Source organism: Lissotriton helveticus, chromosome 10 (assembly GCF_964261635.1).
Source record: "Lissotriton helveticus chromosome 10, aLisHel1.1, whole genome shotgun sequence".
NCBI lineage: Eukaryota > Metazoa > Chordata > Amphibia > Caudata > Salamandridae > Lissotriton > Lissotriton helveticus.
The window spans coordinates 141168593-141189909 of NC_136071.1; the positions used below are offsets into that span (position 1 = coordinate 141168593).

A 21317-nucleotide genomic window follows, 5' to 3' on the forward strand; every position below is an offset into this window, starting at 1 on the left:
GTCCAATGGCAGTTTGGGCAAAACTTGAAGAGCGAGCTCATAATCCAAAATGGCGGCGAGGAACCCCAGGGATCCAACCTCTACTAAATAACATTTCCTGAATGTCAATCCCCCCCCCAAAAAAACTGAAAACCTCTCTCTCGTGTCGAGTGCCAATCTCAGTTCTTCCCTCGACTGCTTTCTGTTGGTATTCCAGGAGTTCTTAATGACCTTTGTTGGGAAAAAGTCCAGAACACTCTGATGCGACTCAGTACCCAACGGCGGAAAAAAGATGAGCATTGTGGAATTATGATCTTATAGGGCCTCGCCCATGTAGACTCGCACCCACAGGATAAAACCCCTTTTTTTTTTTTAGGAAAACAAAGACATTTCCAGAATGCAAACCACTAGGGGGCAGAATTGTGAAAAGCATGTGAATGTAGAATAGAATTCATGTTCCAAAACAAGTGCCTACCCTGGACATTTCTCTATTTTCTATTCTAACTTTTGTTTTAGCATTTTACAAGTACACCTATGAACGACTGGTAAAAGGGCTGTCAATGATTCCCCAACACTACCCTTCTCCTTTACCTCCTTCTGCCTAGTATGGTGTGCCAACCTTACGTTCCTCTTTGAGGTTATAATCCCCCATGTTTGAGATGATTTCCTGAAAGCAAAGTACAAGGGGAATCTGACCCTTCCCACTGTACTATATAGATCCGGTGCGTAAGAGTTTGTGGGCCATATATTCGTCCTCTAGAGAGAAACGGTCCAGAAAGTTCAGGGTTATAGAGATATCTCCTAATTGCAGATATTTATGATAGAGATACCACTGAGTAATACAAAACTGTTCTCCAGAGCCTTAATTACTAGGAAGAATAAGTTATAAATTGGCAATAACAATTATAATTAATCTCTCTATTCCATCTATTACCCAGCTTAAACATCCTAAATTGCAAACCCATCATCTTTTGTGTACTAAAAAAGCCTTGTGAAAAGTAAGAATTGATACCAATGTAATTATAAGACTTCCAATGTTAGGGGTGAACATAGGCCTCTGACCTATGAAAACTAATGTGGGAAATCCAATGAATGACCTGCTAATTAAATGCTTCCCAGAACCCATATTAAACTAGTGACCGGATGCACCCCTACATAATTTTACTTCAGCCTTCAAAACACTGCTTCTTCTCAGACATCACAATCATAGTGCACAGGCAGTTTTTTTTTATCAAGTGTATGTGCCTCCAAAGGTGATCCACCAACATTAAATATCCTCAAGCCTCACAGATACCTACATACACATACCCTACACACTCCCCAGCCCACACAGCTTTAAGGGTGCTTGGTATTTTTACCTGCTGCAAAGCCATAGCAGTAGTTCCCCTGACACTGTTGAATAAGGGAAGCCTAGGCAGGTCTTTCAGCAGCCACTGGTAAGCCTGTAGCATCTCTACATCTTCAGGGTCTTCTTCCATGGACTGCTCCTTCTCCTTCTCCTCCCCACCACCTTCTGAAAGGACTAGGCACAAGCCCTGCAACAAAAAAGAAAAATATACCTAATAAACAAAGAACAACCACTGCATAACCCTACAGTGTTCCCAGAAAGTGAAAATGTGAAACAAAACAACAAGTTTGCAATTCCATAAATCTAGCGAGTGACTGATAATCCCTTAGGCAGCAGTCATTGTTACCTTCATAGCAAGAATACGTGCAGACACTTGTGAGGAGCTGAGACGTCGCAGAAAGTAGTCAAGCACCTCGCACGTTGTCTGCTCATCTGCTTTTGGTCCCAGAAGGAGGTCCTGAAGGCGTCCTAGAAGCTGCCGCTGTTTTTGCTGCCTCTGAAAGAAAACATTTAACTCTGTCAAATATTACAGTGAGCAGCACCATTGTACTCATTGAAGTGTCGGGTGCATCTGATATTATCAAAACACTAACATAACTGTGTCAAAAAACAACTCCACTTTTCAACCATCAGTGAGCAGGTCCACTGCAGAGAAATGTAAGCAGAAGATAGTCAATTCTCAGGACAGCCATGTGCTGCCTACTTGCAAACGAAAGACCAAACAACTCTTGAGACAAAGTAAAGAACCGGTATTTGCATCCCTACTCACCTGTCGTTTCTTTGCACGTTGCTCTTTACTCTCTCCTTCCTCTTCTTCCTCACCAGATGCAGATTCATCTGCAGCATCATGCAGCAAAAATTCACACAAGCACTGTACAGGCAGCACATCCAAGGACCCCTCACTAGACTGTACCAAGTCTGCCAGCCAGGGCATGGACTGCGATGAGGCCTAAGGGAGAAGAGTCCATTTGCAGACAGTAAACACACAGTAAAAGCATAAGAGAAAAATAAGCTCTATGAATCATGTCCATTATGCATGCTTTTCTGATGTTTCCCTATTCAGCCATGTTCAATTCCTGCACCTCTAAAATATTTCAATGATTTTAAAACCAAACTATATGGGATGTAGAGGACTGTGAGCATCTCCGATCATTCATGACCAGAGTAGAGTCACTTGCTTTCTGACTCTAAATATAGGTTTATACCTTTCTCCGAGTGAAGATTCCAAGGTGCTTGACTGGGGAGTGGTTCAAAGAACCCTACCAGGAACCCACAGCTTCTCCTCCTCTTCAGACAAACAACCTATCCTTCCTGCTATCATGGTCCAGTATAAAGTGGAATCATGAGAAAACAAGTTTAGACTAAAGGCCCTACTGTGGGGCAAACAGCGCATCTGTAGGTTATGGCTCAGACAGACAGTAATAGAGGTAAACAAATACTACTCTGAACAAGCCTGGCATTCTTAATAATGCCCAGATCAGACATCTTTTTAAGTTTGTGGGTCATTTTCCTCAAAATTAAATGAAGGTTCTTGAAGACAAACCTTGCTATACACAACACCTCTAAATCTGGTGCCAAACTGAAAGGGCCACAAGCAAGATGTTTCAGTAAACCAGTGCTGTGGATATGTAAGTCTTTCAGGAATTTGTACAATATTAAAGCTTTGTGAAGAGACAGTTCAAGAAACAGAGCATAGATTGATTTGGTTCATTTGAGGTCCCTTGTTAATCTAACAAAACCAACTCTCCTCTATTTTCATTTCCTCTTGCATTGTAGATTGGCATGTAATTAATGGAGAAGCAGTGCTATGTAAAAAATCTGTTTTATAAATCAAGATGTAATCCTACTGTAGTGAATACCACTAGTTTTGCTCTTAAGCTAAAGTTAGAGCCTATGCAATACTCCACGGCATTATCTTGAGTTTCAGGAAGTTTGTTTATGTGTGAAGCACCTCTGTGAATTGATATTTTAAGGTGTTAATGCACAAGTCACTTACCTTCGGTAACGATATATCTGTAAGAAACAGTAGTTAGTATTAGATTCCTTACCTTAGAATATCCCCAGGAGTCAGTCTGGATCCGGAAATCTTTGCGTAGCAGTACCCCTGCGCGTCGGTAGGTGTCGTCTGCGGCTCCGCGTCCGTCGTCAGCGCCGGGATGACGTCAACGGAGTACTTAGACGCCGCGCGCTGACGTCAGTTCTTATACACAGCTTTTTTGCGCCAGAAACGCAGAGCCGTGATAAAAACCAACACTGGTGCCATGAAACTATGGCCCTCAAAGGGATCACCTTAACCCTAGATATCGGTTCGCAGAACGGGGAGGATGGGTGGGGCGGTAAGGAATCTAATACTAACGACTGTTTTTTACAGATATTCGTTACAGAAGGTAAGTAACTTGTGCATCTGAAAGAAACAGGCTAGTATTAGACTCCTTACCTTAGAATAGATACCCCAGCAATACCAACCCGGGTGGTGGGTCTGCGAACCAATAATCACACCAGAAAGTCCTGGAGAATGGAACGGCCGAAAAAGCCATCTCTCCGGACTTGGCTGTCCAGGCAGTAGTGTCTAGCGAACGTGTGCAGTGAGGCCCCACGGAGCTGCCTGACAGATGTCCTGCAAGGGGACTCCCCGACCCAGGGCAGTAGTAGCCGCCGTGGCCCAAGTAGAAAGGGCGCGCAGCCCCATAGGAGGCTCCTTTTTAGCCAGGGAATAACAAGCCTTGATGCACAAGACGACCCATCGAGAAATGGTTCGTTTGTGCACTGCCCGTCGTATCTTAGTACCCACGTAACCAACAAAGAGTTGGTCATCCACCCGGAACTGGCGTGTGCGATCCAGATAGTATGAGAGCGCACGTTTTAGGTCCAGACGGTGGAGCCTCTCTTCCTCTTTCGAGGGATACGGAGGCGGAAAGAAGGTGGGCAAGGTGATGGACTGCCCGATGTGGAAGGCTGTGACTACCTTGGGCAGGAAAGAGGGTCGCGTCCGCAACACAACTTTGTCCGGATGGACAGAAAGGAAAGGAGGTTGTGAAGAAAGGGTCTGGAGCTCACTCACTCTCCTGACAGAGGTGATGGCAACCAGGAATGCAGTCTTAAGAGTAAGAAGACGAAGAGGACAGATATGAAGGGGCTTGAAGGGAGCGCACATCAGATAAGTCAGAACAAGGTTCGAGTCCCACTGAGGCATCACGAAAGGAACAGGGGGGAACATATGAGTGATGCCCTTCAAGAACCTATTTACAACCGGGGACTTGAAAAGAGAGGGCTGATCAGGTAGCCTTAAGAAGGGGGAAATGGCAGAGAGGTAGCCCTTGATAGTGCCCAGAGCAGAGCCCTGCTGGGCAAGAGAAAGAAGAAAGAGGAGAACCTCAGAAAGAGGAGCAGAGAGTGGATCCACAGCCTTTGCTGTGCACCATGCCACAAATGTGTTCCACCTGCAGGCGTATACTAATTTTGTGGAGGGACGCCTGGCTGCCAGAACAACATCACAGACTTCAGGAGGCAAGTCAAATGGCCTCAACTGTCGCCGCTCAATCTCCACGCATGGAGGTGGAGGCTGGACAGGTTCGGTGGAGGACCGTCCCCTGCTGCTGCAACAGAAGGTCCTCCTGAAGAGGCAGAAGAATCGAGGGATCGACTGACATGCTGAGTAGCTCGGGATACCAGTATCTTCGTGCCCAGTCAGGAGCCACAAGGATAACTTGGGCCCGGTCGCGCCTGATCTTCTTCAGCACTCTGGGCAGAAGTGGTATAGGCGGAAAGGCGTACAACAGGCTGCAACTCCACTCGCGACGAAAAGCGTCTACGAGCCAGTGCCACCTTGGAAATTCCAACTGATGACATTGCGCGTTCTCTTCTGCGGTGAATAGATCTAACCAAGGCTCTCCCCACTTCTGAAAGAGACCTTGCGCCACGTCAAAGTTCAGACGCCATTCGTGAAACATCATGCACCGACGGCTGAGTTCGTCCGCCCTGGCGTTCAGGGAACCTGCATGGTGTTGAACCACTAGGGTCACGCCCTGATGTTCCAGCCACTGCCAGAGGCGCAGAGCCTCCTGGTATCGGGTCCACGACCCCAGCCCGCCCTGTTTGTTGGAGTACCACATGGCAGTGGTGTTGTCCGTGAACACCTGCACTACACTCCCCCGGACAGAGGGGAGGAATGCTTTCAGTGCAAGCCGGATCGCCCACAGCTCCAGAAGGTTGATGTGAAGCCGGGACTCTGCCAGAGACCAGAGGCCTCTGATCTCCGCCTCATGTGGCCCCCCCAGCCCAGGAGGGACGCGTCCGTCACAACTACTTGCTCCGGTTGGGGTAGGGAGAGGATCTGCCGCTGACCCAGTCGCGGTCCGTGAGCCACCACTGCAACTGTTTTGCAGTGCCCTCAGAGATCAAGACATGGTCGGACAAGTTGCCCGGATGCTGGGCCCACTGAAACTTCAGGTCCCACTGCAGAGCCCGCATCCGACACCTGGTGTGATGCACCAGAAGGATGCAGGAGGCCATCAGCTGCAGCGTCAACCTGACCGAGACTCGGGATAAAGGCTGAAAGATCAGAATCAGAGCCTGAATATCCCGAACCCGCTGTTCGGGAGGATAAACCCGAAACTGCGCCGAGTCAAGAACCGTCCGATGAAGAGGAGCTTCTGAGAGGGACACAGGTGTGACTTCGGCACATTGATGGAGAACTCCAGCAGGTGCAGGAGGTCGGCCGTAGTCTGGAGGTGGCGGACGACTGTCTGGGGCGAGCCCGCCTTCAACAACCAGTCGTCGAGATAGGGGAAGACTGACACCCCTAATCTGCGCAGATGAGCTGCGACCACCGCCATCACTTTCGTGAACACCCGAGGGGCGCTGGCAAGGCCGAAGGGGAGCACGGTAAACTGAAAGTGCTCGTGGCCTACCGTGAGCCGCAGGTAACGCCGGTGGGCCGGCAGGACGGGGATGTGAAAATAGGCGTCCTGCAAGTCCAACGCTACCATCCAGTCTCCCGGGTTTAGGGCAGCTAAGACCTAAGCCAAAGTCAGCATCTTGAACTTCTCCTTCCGGAGGAAGCCGTTGACGTTCCGCAGGTCCAAGATAGGGTGTAGGCCCCCTTTGCCCTTTTTGGGAACCAGAAAGTAGTGGGAGTAACAACCACACCCTACTTCTGGCCCAGGAACGCTCTTGATGGCCCCTTTGGCCAAGAGGGCCGTAACTTCCTCTTGCAGAAGTTGCAAGTGATCCCCCGACACGCGGTGGCACTGCGGTGGCATGGCTGGAGGGGTCGCCTCGAAGGGGAGGGAGTAGCCCCTTCGGACGATTTGCAGCACCCACCTGTCCGATGTGATGGTGTGCCAGTGGAAGAGGTGATGGCGAACCCTGCCCTCCACTGGCGTTAAATGGGCTTGAAAGGCCGGACTAGGAAGGCTTTGAGGCGGATGCTGTGGGGGTGGATGTGGACTGGCCTCGCTGTTGTCCTCTGTTACCGCCACGGCGGTTACCAAGTCCGCCGACGCGCTGGATGTTAGTCTGTGGCCCGTGGCTGGCAGGACGTGTGGGGGCGCCCCTTCCTTGGCCACAAAAGGAGCGAAAGGCAGAAGTCTGCTGACGCGGGGCCGACAGGCCCAAGGACTTGACCGTAGCCCGGGAGTCCTTGAAGCGCTCAAGCGCTCTATCTGCCTTGCCACCGAAGAGGTGGCTGCCATTGAACGGCATGTCCATGAGGGTGTTCTGGACATCGGCCGAGAAGTTGCCAGACCTCAGCCAGGCGTGGCGGCGAACCCCCACAGACGTGGAAATCGCTCTTCCTAGCGAGTCTGTGGTATCCAGCCCACATCGTATGGAGTACCGCGCTGCATCTCGTCCCTTCGCGAGGGCTTGAGCGAGCTTCACCCGGGCCGCTCTCGGCACTCCGGCAGCACGGCCGCAACCGTATCCCACAGTGAGTGGGTGTAACGGCCCAAAAGGCACGCAGAGTTGACCGACCGCAACCCCAAACTGAGGGAGGAGAACATTTTCTTGCCGAACTGTTCATACCTTTTGGATTCCCGATCTGGCGGTGCAGTCGGGAATGCGAACTGGGAAGTAGATGCCTGGATAACCAGGCTCTCTGGGGTGGGGTGGGTGGACAGGAAACTAGGGTCGCCCGGAGCAGGGCGGTGGTGCCTGGCGAAGTTCCTATCTACAGGGGGACCTGTAGCGGGCCTGGACCAGGTGCCCAACATGACATCCGTGAGAGCCTCATTAAACGGCAGTAGAGCTCCGGAGAGCTTACCTGCAGCTTAAGGACCTCTGTGAGGATGTTAGACCTCACCGTTGCGACGGGGAGCTGAAGAGCCAAGGCCTTGGCCGCCCTCGTCAGCACCACACTATAAGCAGCCCCCTCCTCCGTAGCCACGGTAGGAGGGGAGACAAAACCAGTGTCTGGGGAGGTGTCCAGGCCATTGGCTTCCCCTAGCTCCTCTATCCAGTGCTGAAATGACTGACACTCCCGTGCCAGAGGGTCCTCAGACCCCTCCCAGTCTCCCTCGTCCTCCATCTCCTGGAATGCAGGGGTAAAGGATGGAGTCGGATCATAGAAGAATTGCACTTCAGCCGGCGTTGAATGCGGCGTCGAGCGACGCCGGTCCGACGCTGGATCCGGACCGAGGGAGGGACCAGGGACGGCGTTGTGCAGGGATGGTGCTGGGGGCAATACCCAAGGGGTCGATGCCGGCGGGGTCGTAAGGTCGACCAGCGGCGACCCAGATCCGGAACCGGATCCAGTGGGGCCCTGCGGCGCCAGGACCGAAGTCGCCGACGGCGCCGGGGCCGAAGCACCCGGCCCGCTTGGGCTCCCAGTCAGGACCGTGGGGCCCGAAGGCGCCGCGGAACCCGATGGAGGAGCGAGCGACCTCATGGCCATGAGGAAGGCATCAATCTCCTCCGGCGTCGCGTTCTGCCCAGGGACTGAGCGAGCGCCTGGGGGAGTCGGAAGAGCGATGTCGCCTCTTCGACTTCTTGTGCCTCTTACCTGAGGACTTGGAGCTCGATGAGTGGTGTCAACTCGCCGAGCTGTGATGACTCTGGCCCCACGACCGGTCCCTCGACCTCCTCCCGGACCGGGATCTCGAGCGGCGCGGGGCCAACTGCCGGATCTCGAGGCACTTACGGGACCGCTCCCGCCTACCTTTCGACGTCAAGGCCCGGCAGTCGGGGCACGACTTGTCATCGTGGTCGGCCCCTAAGCAATAAAGGCACCGGCGATGGGGGTCGGTAACCGACATCAGTCGGTTGCTGCAGTCGGCACAGGGCTTGAACCCGGGCATCCCTACCGGCACCAATGGAGTCGTTCGACTCGAAAAACAGATCAAAAAGGATCGAAAAAGTTTAGCCAAAAAATGACTAAAGGGTACCACTTTCTCCGGACCTGAACTTGCTGGCGCGGAAAAAAGAAGAACTGACGTCAGCGCGCGAGGGCTGCGTCTAAGTACTCCAGCAACGTCATCCCGGCACCAACGACGCCAACAACGGACGCGGAGCTGCAGACGACGCCTACCGACGTGCAGGGGTACTGCTACGCAAAAATTTCCGGTTCCAGACTGACGCCTGGGGATATTCTAAGGTAAGGAATCTAATACTAACCTGTTTCTTTCAGATACAGGAATAATACAGCTAGCAATCCTGTCAAAGAATATCATATTAGTGTTATATGATCAATGCTTTGTAACTGCAACTGTGGTTACAAACCATTGGCACACGTCACTGCAAAATCACATTTTAGGAGGGTCAAGGGGCGCTAGGTGGCGCTGGACTGTAATGGACGCGCTGTAGTAAGGCTCCCGCCGTACCGGGCGTATTATTAATCATAAACTCCATCCTTCCTAACAGAAAGATCCTACACCGTCGCCATAGGGTAGCGGCAGGAGTACTAGTGCTGCGAACCGAATTTGGTGCCGGTGGGCAGCTATCTACTGTGGCGGTAAGCTGCGGGAACTAGAGGCGGAGCGAGGAGTAAAAGGTCTGGCCGGAGAAATCACTTGAGACCGAGGCTCCATAGGCCTAACTGCGGTGCTGTGTGCAGCCCTGCGCCGCTCCAGGAGACTGACGATCGCGGCTGGGCAGCATTAAGAGGCCGATTCCTACAGTAAGAGCCCTGAGGACATAAACACGGGCTGCTCAGGGATGAATCTGGAAGATCGGAGCAGGTGAGCCTCGGTGCACGCGCTAATTAGGAAGAGACCGGCGGAGGGGCCCGTGACCCGGCAGTAGCAGCGCTAGGATGCAGGAGCGGCTGGAGGCACCGGAGGCTTTAAAACTTACTGCACAAGGGCCACGGCAGAGACGAGAAGAGCGAAAGAGGACGAACAGGCATATTTGGGCACTGGTGGCCACCTGGGCTGCGTAGCAGGTCCCGGGCCGCCATTTTGAGAGCCCAACAGCAGCGAGCACCCACGGACCAGCATAGTCACAGAGATACCACGTTTTGGCGACTGAGGGCTGGCTGCCTTCCTTTGTCCTGCACTATTGGCGATTCTTGACTGTTTCATGCTCGCCCATCTGTCCCCGGGTGCTCCGGCTACTACCTCATTCCAGAAACAGATGACTGGGAAGTGCTGCAGGGGGACCTGTGAGACCGTATGAGAGTGGGAGAGAAGGAGGTGAGAGTAGCAGTGAATACCATATCTGCTTTCCTGCGGTACGTATCCCAGACACACGCATTTAGACGACAACGAGCAAGTATGGAAAGAACGGAGCCCAAACAGGCGAAACTTACATTCGACGCGCGCAAAGCGTCCGGCTCCAGTTCCAAAGAGCGCGACGAGGGGGATCCCCCAGGGACTAGGGATGAGGGGTGGAAGGCGCTGCTGGTGGGGATGCAGCAGAGCCTCACATCCATTGATTCTAAAATGGACGCCATGACTAATAGGCTGGAGGCAGTGGTTGCGAAACTTGATAAACATGAGGAGCGGCTCAAAGAAGCAGAGCACAGGGTATCCAGGCTGGAGGATGGTGCGGTGGCCAGTAAACAACACATGCTGCAGATGGACAGACTGCTAAAGGTCATTGCAGACAAGAATGAGGAGTTGGAGGCCCGCTCTCGAAGAAATAACGTACAGATGCTTGGCCTAGCGGAATCTACAAACACTGGGAGGCTGCAAGACTTTATGGAACGACTGATGATTGATTTATTCGGAAAGGACTCCTTTTCCACGCACATGGTCATCGAAAGGGCCCATAGATCATTGTCGGCACGCCCCCCCCGGACGCCCCACCGCGCCCTGTGATAATGCAATTCCTGAACTATCGCGACAGAGACACTGTTTTACGCCTGGCACGCGAAAAAGGCGAAGTGCATTATGAGAATACCACCTTAGCCTTCTACCCCAACTTCACTCAAGCCGTGCAGGAAGCCCGTCGCAAATTCACAGCTGTGAAGAAAAAGTTGCAAGCCCAAGAAATCAAGGACACCATGCTATATCCTGCAAGGTTAAGGATCCATCACCGGGGGAAACCACATCTTTTCAACTCTCCTCAGCAGGTGGAAGAATACCTTGCACGCGACCGTAGGTCGACGTCTCAGGAGGAGGCTACTCGACGTCGCTCCCAGGCCCACTCACCATTGTCAGAGCCCGGCTGATAACAAGAACCTACATGAGATGCTACTCACAACAAAATTGACACTAAGGGATCTCTGGACGCTATACCGTGTGGTGATGTATCTCTACAGTTTCTTAAATGTTTGAACTATTTGACCGCCCAGACACTCGCCTCCATCCAGTCAGAACGACCCCTGTGGCTTATGGGGTTGCGGACGGGTGAGATAGAGAGGCTGAGTGGGTGTGGCGAAGGCCCCTAGCGGTCCCCAATTGAGGGCATTCCCCCTTTTTCTTTTTGGTATGGTTTGTCATTCGAGAGTGCAGATGCAAATTCTTGGGGCAGTTGTTGGAGGGGGGAGGAATGGTTGTTCCTGGCAAGATGGGGAAGCCGGTGTGGGTGGTGGGGGGGGATGAGGGGTGGGAAGGGTGGAATAGGGTATCCTATATGAGAGTGCGAGACGAGTGCGACCAATGCTAAAGGCAGAATGTGCTAGATGGTAGTTATGGCTGATGACAGCAGTGATGGAAATGCTCTTCGCATTGTCTCCTGGAACGTGAGAGGCCTGAATGACCCCAGGAAACGTAGGCAGGTGTTGGGATATTTGGATCGACATCATGTCCATGTGGCCCTGCTGCAAGAGACCCACCTTCCGCGTGGGAGTGAGCCCCGGTTCGCATCGCGATGAGCCTCCCATAGCTGCCTTGCATCATACTCCAGCTATTCTAGAGGGGTGGTCCTCCTTATCAAGCGTGGAGTTCGGTTTATCGCAGGGGGGTGGATACAGACCCTGATGGGAGGTATTGTGTGCTTTGGGGTAGGTTGCAATCGCATGATATTGCCATTGCGAACTATTATGGCCCCAATGTAGATGACGCCCATCACTTGCTTACGCTGCGAGGCAAGATACATACGCTCGAATCCAAGTATGTTCTCTGGGGCGGGGCTTTTAATACTGTGGTAAACCCCCGACAAGACCGCTCCCACGCAGCTGCGGCACACTACAACTCCACCCAACGTACCCTGCAGGACATCATAGAATCTGATAATTTACTGGACACATGGCGGTACATGCATCCCACATGGATGGAAGGGACACATTACTCAGCTGTACATAACACTTGGGCCAGGTTAGATTATGTGTTAGCAACGAAGGGTATGGCGCAATGGGGTAGTAGGGCGATACATCTGGCTTGAACCTTTTCTGATCACTCCCCTGTATTAGTGACCATGAGGCCCCCGATAGATCTACCCCCCTATCTCAATTGGAGGCTGAACCCTTTACATTTGCAGGACGCGGTCTTTAGAGCAGAGATGGAGCAGGAGATTACTGATTTCTTCCCTAGAAATATTGACTCGGTGGCCAGTTTGACAACGGTTTGGGAGGCGTTTACGGTGACGGTGCGGGGATGGTGCATCTCTAAGGGAGGGGGTATATTGAAAGACCTTAGTCGTGATTTAAATAAACTGGAAGGTGAACTGAAGGAGCTGGAGCGAGCAATAAATGTGGGCGGGGGGACGGGGCGCTAAGAGATAGCCTGCGAGGGAAAATGACGGAATACACGGAAGTAGCAGAGAGAGAATGTAAATTCCGGGGGAAACACTGCGTGGCTCGAGTGTATGTCGAGGGTGACAGGCCTGGAAGGGCCCTGGCTGGAGCGGTGCGATCCCCTAGATTCCATTATTATGTCACTGAATTACAGGACGAGCAGGGAAGACTACACAGACACCTTCCATACAAATGTCTACCCTGGTAGAGTACTATAAAAAAACTTTATACGTCACAGAGGACTGCTCCACTAGACCTTAAGGAATACTTTGAGGACACTGCACTAGCATAACTAGGGGAAACGCAGCGTAAATATTTGGCTCTTGACTTAGAGGTTGATGAAATCACAGAGGCCATCATGACCATGGCGTCGGGGAAGGCCCCGGGGTCCGATGGGATTCCCATAGACTTTTATAAGACTTATGTGTCCATATTAGCGCCCATATTGAAGGCAGTATTTTATGAAGCACTGGAGGAAGGTTGCCTGCCCGCGACCATGAGGGAAGCTCAAATAATGTCACTGCTTAAACCGGGCAAGTCCCCTGTCTTTTGTGATTCGTATCGGCCCCTGTCGCTTCTTAATAGCGATACCAAAATATTAGCAAAAGTGTTAGCTTTGAGACTGAACTTGCTCTTGGAACGACTGGTGTTGCCTGATCAGATGGGGTTCGTGCCGAATCTAGCCACAGCTCATAATCTACGGACTCTCCTGGCTGTCCTACAGGATATAGATCCACACAGCGCTGCGGTGGCTGTCTTTTTAGACACCACCAAAGCATTTGACTCCGTAGAATGGGATTATGTGATGGGGACGCTGACACATATGGGGATGCCGGAACCCTTTATACATTGGATCCGACTGCTATATACGAAGCCGTGTGCCAGTGTTCTTCTTAATGGCTCCCGCTCAGAGGCCTTTTCGATCACTAGGGTGACGAGCCAGAGGTGTCCCCTCTCCCCTGTACTCTTTGCTATAGCAATAGAACCCCTGGCCACGAAATTGCGGCAGCACCATAATCATAGGGGCCTCATATATCCCTCTAGGCAATTATTGGTGTCCCTTTATGCCGATGACATTACGCTGTATATACATAAACCACAGGACAACCTTAACGCAGTTTTACGGGAGATTACAAAGTTTGGGGCAATAGTCGGGGTTCAAATAAACTGGAGCAAATCTGCAGTCTTTCCCTTAACTAATCATACACTGGCTCACCCATTGGATTACCCGCTAACGTGGGAGACAGGAGATCTTAAATATTTAGGTATTTATGTCACCAGAGATAAAGACGCACTGTTGAGGACGAATTATGGGCTACGGACAACATTTCGAATTGGCTTAAGCTACCCCTCTCGATGGCTGGGAGGATCTCCTTAATTAAGATGGTTATATTACCAACATTTTTATACTTATTTATAAACATCTCTTACCATCCAGGTACCTATTCTTTTACAACACTTAAAACACAACTGGTGCATCTGATATGGGGAGGTAAGCAAGCACAGTTAAAACTGGCCACTCTTATGCTGCCGTACCAGTTCGTTGGGTTTGATGTACCCGATTTTGAACAATGTTATTATAGTGCGCAGGCTCACTTCGCGGTGTATTGGTTTCATCCTCCTCCGTTTATGTCCCATCTTGCGGTGGAGGATGGCTATATGGCCCCGGTCCAGACATCAGGGTATGTGTTCACACCAGTCAAGGAAAGAGGCGGGGACCCCTCCACTGTAGATTGCACTGTCAGGGCGTGGCACTGGCTGGCGCGCGCTGAAGGGGTGCACCTGATGTACTCCTCTAGGGTGTCCTTACGATGTTGCCCCTTGCTGCCAGTTACAGGCGAAAAGATATGCCAAAACTTGTTAACCAAACTACAGTATACGACTTGGGGAGACTTATACATTGGGGGTGAATTTCGCACAAAAGACCAATTTTTCGGGGAGTATGAATACTCATTTATGGATCTATTCATTTATACCAGGCTCAGGCAAAGTGTTCGGGCCAAGACCACAGAATTTCCAAAGGAGCCAGAGGACTTTTATGTCACTCCACTTGATGTTGCATACAGATGCCCCTGCACATGTTACTTCTCTGTTGTATAAACGGGTGCACACTGCACCTCCCCATTCACTAGCGAAGGCCAGACGGGAATGGGATATGGACTTTGACCCCCCCTGACTGATGACCAGTGGGAAATGGCCTGCCTTCAGACTGACGCGATTTCTGGCAGTAGTAGGTTGCGATTGTTACATTATAAAATTTTACATCGACTGTATCATACCCCAGCGAAGTTACATAAGCTTCACCTCAAGGACGACGACAAATGCTTACGATGTAGCCAAGGCCAGGCAGATTTAATGCATTTGGCATGGGGTTGCCCTTAGGGGCCACTTACTGGGTGGAGGTCTTTACGGGACTAACTAAGATGCTGGGTATTCCCATTGAGCCGACTCCCCTTAGAGCTTTGCTGGGCTTGGTTGGGGATATAAAAACGCCTCACCGCAAATTTCTGGCAATGGGCATACGGCTGGCTCGACAGCAGGGGGCCTGCAGATGGGACAGGGGCAGGGCGCCTAAATTCAAGGCATGGATACATGACAAGTCCACTTGGCAGGAGTATCTTTATGTATACACAGATCAATTGCCGTTGAAGTCTCGTCCCAGGGATATTTGGGGACCCCTGATGTCTTATTTATTGGACCAGCACACAGAGGATGAAGCTGTTGAAGCTGTTGAGGGGACCTTGCAAGGGGTGTGAAGTGGGTATGAGAGTGTATTAGGACGGTTGCTGTGTAGATAGTTACAGTGGATTGGGGTTGCATAGGAGCTGTGGGTGGTAGGGTGATCCTGCTGACCCGAAGTGACCATATGCTAACGGTCCGGAGACATTGACTCGCATGGCGAGTATACATTCGAACTTTGAACTGATTAATGGACGCTTTGGTCGAACTTGTCAGTATTTTGGTTGTAATTTTTGGGGGATCTAGGGGGTGGTAGTTGGGGAGGAGGGGGGGTTGGGTAGGGGTGGAAGGTGGAAGCACATCATTGACATTATATGTACGAGTCCAGAGTGAATTACTACTTGATACTGTGCATTGTTTTGTATATCAAGATTTGTTGTACAATAAAGACAAAAATACATTTTAAAAAAAAACATTTTAGGAGGGTCGCTCCACCTTTGATGTCCCCTTCTACGATTTGTTACGACTCACAATACTGTTTTTGTGAGTTAGTAAGGTTTTTACTCACAAATACAGGTTTGTAAATTTAAAAAAAACTCTTCAGCATTTGCCAATTTTGCAAAGTTTACATATGCAGAATTTGCGACAGTAAAACTGTTCTGTACATGGAGACCTGTGTCAAGATAAACTACTGCCTCTCAATCAAAGTTTGGTCTACAATTAGAAGTAACTCTAGAGCAGAACCTAGAGGCTTAATGTCGAATTCTGTGACACAGAAATTAGGCAACAAGCTGTTTTTGTAAAACCAACGTCTCATGTTTGGATAGGAGTATTCAATTGAAGAGGGGGTTTGGATTCATAATGGATAAAAATTCTTGAAAGTAGGCCCAGGACCACATACACAAGGTAACCCACCTGCCTCTGGATAATGTTCAGCAGGAAGTCCGGATTTCGGCTACGACACAGGAGATGCCCTAATTTCAGTGTCTGATTGAGGGTCTTAATCTGCTCTAGCACTGCAGGTGGAGGTTTGCGAGGAGGCCCCCTAAAAAAAGGAAGATTAAAAATTACACAGATAGACCAGTAATATCAAAAAATGGACACACATCTCAATTCATTAGCAGGATCAAAGTGTGACAAGTAGATGCAAACTGTTCAATACATTCTTCTAAACAAAGAAGCCACTAATTCAAAGACTATCCTTTTAATTTTGTTGCATTTTTTGGTCTCCATTCAGAAATACATTTGTTAAGGTTGAAACATATCATTCCTTATATGTTATTTATAAATTGTCACAACAAAACATTCTAGAATGTATTTATTTAGCGACCAAAGCGCTTCAAACAGAAACTGGGCACTGAACCAAATTTCACAAACTAGGACTATAACATGGGGTCAATGTCAATGTAGGAAAGGACCTCTTTCTGTATGCTCACCCCCACAAGTTGCTGGTTTTTTTACTCTGTAGTGCACTGGGCCTTGCTGTCCACGCCACCATGCATGTGTTCTGGCCCCTAAAGTACGTTTATAATTGGCTCATGATTGGCTAATTTAACACACATATAAGTTCCTAGTATAAGGTACAAGAGGGATCCAGGGCTAAAAATGTAAATGCCACTAGGTGACTGAAGCACTACCCGGGGGGCTGACAACAGTTTTCGGAGAAACTTTTCCGCGCCACATCGCGGTGCCACCACCAAAAATTGTTAGAATATGGGAACAGTGTGTGAAAATGATGAATAGACATGGAATTGTGAAAAACAGCACCATAAAGCAGGGCCAAGCACTGTATATTGAAAACTAGTAAAGGGAAAGAGCAGAGCACCGCTCTGAGAAGCAATCCCGCAAAAGCGAAGGCCAACCACCCTTGGAGGTAAATGAAGATGTAAACATCATCATGGCGAATATATGACGTTATCCCGCAGACAAACAGCCCGCATACCATCAGTCCGCAAAAATAATCCCACATGTACTATTAGGCCGCAAATTAAAAGAACGAAAACTTTTAGAACGAATATGCCTTTAGCACGCATGCCTTTACAACGTAAAGGCATGCATGTTAAAGGTATACTCGTTGTAAAAGTTGTAAAGGTAAGTAAAAGTACACTACCCTACCCTACACTACCCTACACTCACCCCAAACACTACACCCCAGCATGACCCTACACTACACAAACACTACAACACTACCCTAAAACACTACCCCTGCATGACCCTACACTACAACACTACCCAAAGCCCTAAAACACTACACCCCGGCATGACCCTACACTACGCAAACACTACAACACTACCCTAAACCCTAAAACACTACCCCCAGCATGACCCTACACTACGCAAACACTACAACACTACCCTAAACCCTAAAACACTACCCCCAGCATGACCCTACACTACGCAAACACTACAACACTACCCTAAACCCTAAAACACTACCCCCAGCATGACCCTACACTACGCAAACACTACAACACTACCACAAACCGTAAACACTACCCCTAGCATGACCCTACACTACGCAAACACTACAACACTATCCTAAACCCTAAAACACTACCCCCAGCATGACCCTACACTACGCAAACACTACAACACTACCCTAAACCCTAAAACACTACCCCCAACCCTAAAACACTACCCCCAGCATGACCCTACACTACGCAAACACTACAACACTACCCTAAACCCTAAAACACTACCCCCAGCATGACCCTACACTACGCAAACACTACCCTAAACCCTAAAACACTACCCCCAGCATGACCCTACACTACACAAACACTACAACACTACACTACACTACACTAACACAACACTACACTACACTAACACAACACTACACTACACAACACTACACTACACAATCACTAACCGACGAAAAAATTAACCCAAACCCACTTACCTCTCTCGTCATCGTGGTTTTCACAACGCAAATGCATTTACCATACATGCCTTTAAAACGTAATTCGTTGTAAAGGCATGCGTGATAAATGCACATGCGTTTTGAAAAAATGCGGGATAATGGTATGCGAGGTCAATGACCTTGCGGGATAATGGTATGCGGACTGAAAGTCCGCGGGATAAAAAATGCGGGATAATGGCTGCAAACCCACCATGGCAGACAACAGAAAGTCTGCAACCTTAATGTATAACTGTGAAGGACAACAAGTCCGAAACACAGGAGCTAGGGCAATTGACCACAGGACGTCACCAGAAAGAGACGTTGTGTCTCCAATAAAAGACCTATAAAACGTGGCAGAGCCAATAGACTCCAAACCAATGGAGCGCAGGGTTGGTAAGAGACCCTAAGGCGATAGAGAAGGGGAAAGCGGGGAGCGAAAAAAACATGAATAGATCCTAAATTGTACAACCCAGCGTGTAGGTTGGAAAGGATACATGATACATGACACATGAGCATACACTCCAATCACGAGAATGTGCGGAGTAGAACAATGAAAGCAGACTAAAACATTCTGTGTCTGAGTGAAGTGAAAACGTCACCCTGCAGAAGGGTCATGCCAAACGCAGGGAGGCGAGTGTAGAAAGCCCAAACTGAAAAGGTCCTCACTGAATGGGGAGAACGGGTGGGCATTTACCAATGCCATACCCATAGAGGAGGTGGATCTGCGACTGAACCACAATAAGTTGCTGAGGCAATGTAGCCGTCAACAAGGTGACGACCCATAGTGGGGACTGCAGGCCAGTGCCTTCACACCAGACCATGAAGCTCAGAAAGAGCGAAAAACATTGGGAGGCAAAGGCACCACAAGCCGTCAAAGGACAGCACAAAAACTCCTGTATATACACCGGGTGAGAGAGAAAAAACATATGCTAGATATGAACAGAAGCATACCGTGCGAACTGTCGAACCACACGAAGTATAACAAGAACCCTTCTGTAGGGTTACATGAGCAGCCCTGATGCGAGATACGCCATAACAAGCAGGCAACAGGCAAAAAAGGGGCACCAGGCAAGCTGGACACCCACTTAAGAGTTCGTCAGCGAGCAGACCAGATCAATGACCACGTATACCGAATGAAGAAAAGTTGACAGCATGATTTTGCTGTGTAACAGCACAGAGCCGATATAGAGGAAAAAGAAATACGCTCAAAAATGAAGCTTCACACAAGAAGACTAGGGTATGCGAAAAGTACCAATAGTCATGAGGAAGCAGAGTGGACAGAACAATGTCCAGACCAGTAAGCTACAGCAGCCCCTCGCCCGGGAGGAGCAACGGTCCCCAGCAAGATGGAGGAGACGGAGCGAGACACGATAGCCGGAAAACATTCAGGACCAACCGAATGTTCCAGGAGCTCAAAAAACGAGTTTCCTAAACAGAACACTCCCCTTGAAAGTGGAGACAGCAGGAACCCAAGCAGAAGTGTTGAAAACACCTGTGAGGAACACAGCAGAGAATGTGTAAAAAACTCCTGTCGGGAAACTACCCAGAAAACGAGGGCACAAGGCAATGTACAGTAGAGAGGTACAGGGCGAAGTTGCCACCTTTAAAGACAAACCCAGTAAGGGCTGAAGTACGAAACACTGTTACCCAAACCCCTAAAGGGGGAGGGGAGTACCAGCACCACAGCAGTGGAAGAACAACGCAAACACCCTATGATAGCAATTATACCAGGGTGCATTTCCAGGTTACGCCCACACTAAGAAGCATGCCACACAGTGGTTGTATCCTGGTGCAAAATGAGGACAGGGTGTCAGAGGTGAGCACAGCACCTGAACTGAACAGAACAAGGGCCCTACGGATAATGACTGGCAAACGAAGAGCAGCCAGCAAGGGCAAGGGAATCACAGTGATGCTGAAAACCCCCCGTGAATACAGGTGAGGCAGAAGCCATACGGTAAGAACCCCACACGAAGGAGTAGAAGGACTACCGACAACTAGAGCCAACTGCACAGAAAGTGCCATAGAGCGATGCGAACGTTAGGATCGCAGAACAGCAGAAAAAGAGACCCACAGCAAAATTGTGCGAAAAACTTCACAGGAGCGTACCAAGGCTAAGGCAGCCACCCAATAGCCTATAAATACCCCACATAGGGTAAGTGTCAACCCCTGCGCGGGGAGTCCTCTTGGGCAAAGGAAACATTCGGAGGACTGAAAGTAAGACAGAACCAGCCGTCCAGCTGTACTGAAAAAACACTGAGGTGGTGGAACACCATCCGGGTCCCATGCAAAGAACCCTGGACACCGTTGAAAGTAAATTGACAAGGCAAAATTGCCGATACAGAGGAAAAAACACTTTAAGGCAGAAAGTCGTGTCTCAAAAGTCATGGCAGTCCAGACATGAGGCGGGAGACTGCTGAATCTGCATGGCTGTCAAACAGGTCCACGCCATTGAATGGCATACCTCTAAGAGCATCCCGAACATTGTCCGGGAAACGCCCGTTGCGCAGCCAAGCATGGCGGCGTAAAGCCACAGACCGAGCAAGAGCTCGTCCCACTGAGTCAATGGCGTCAAGGGAAGAGCGGAGGGAAAATTGTGCCATTCCCCTGCCATCATGCAGAAGGTGGATCAAGTCCACCCACGGGCCTTCTGAAAGTGAAGGAAGAAAGTCCTGGACTAAGTCCCAAAGGGTAGAAGATGCGCGTGCAAACACACAAGCCGTATTCAATGCGCGGATGCCAGAAATGGCAGAGGCGAAAAAATGGCAACCACATGAGTCTAACCACCTAGATTCGCTGGTGGGAAGCAACAGAGGCAGGGCGGAGGAAGACTAAGTAAAAGGCCGCCTGAACAACTAGGTCCTGAGCCCTAGGGTGAAGGGAAAGACAGAGCGGATCATTTGGGGCAGGGCTGTGTCGACAAGCTATGGCCCGATCAACAAGATCAGGGCAGCAAAGGCTCCACTTCAACCGGCTCCATATGGAGAAAATCCAACAAGGGATCAGAAGGCAGGGAAACCACAGGGGGCTGAAAATGAAGAATAGCTGCCGCCCTGTGAATAGCCCGTGCGTAGGTAGCACTAGCCTCAGTTGCCATCCCGGGAGGCGACAATAACCCATCAGTAGGAGATGGCTGAAGACTTACCCGTCCACTAGACAGCAAAAGTGGAGGAGCCGGAGGCTGATCCAAAGACCATGCCACACAAGGTACCTGCACCATGGGCCGAAACAGCCTGAGATGAAGGGAGTCCAGAGGAGCGTCAACCTGTGGCATAAGAGGAGGCGTATGCGTCGGCGTC

General features: G+C 50.1%; 1 protein-coding gene across 1 annotated transcript in view; it reads right to left on the reverse strand.

Moving 5' to 3' along the window:
- INTS1 (integrator complex subunit 1) overlaps positions 1-21317 on the reverse strand; it is a 526883-nt gene that overhangs the window by 270985 nt on the left and 234581 nt on the right. Inside the window, 4 exon segments of the mRNA XM_078664951.1 lie at positions 1338-1514; positions 1674-1823; positions 2097-2276; positions 16035-16164. Coding sequence (XP_078521077.1) covers positions 1338-1514; positions 1674-1823; positions 2097-2276; positions 16035-16164 — 637 coding nt within the window.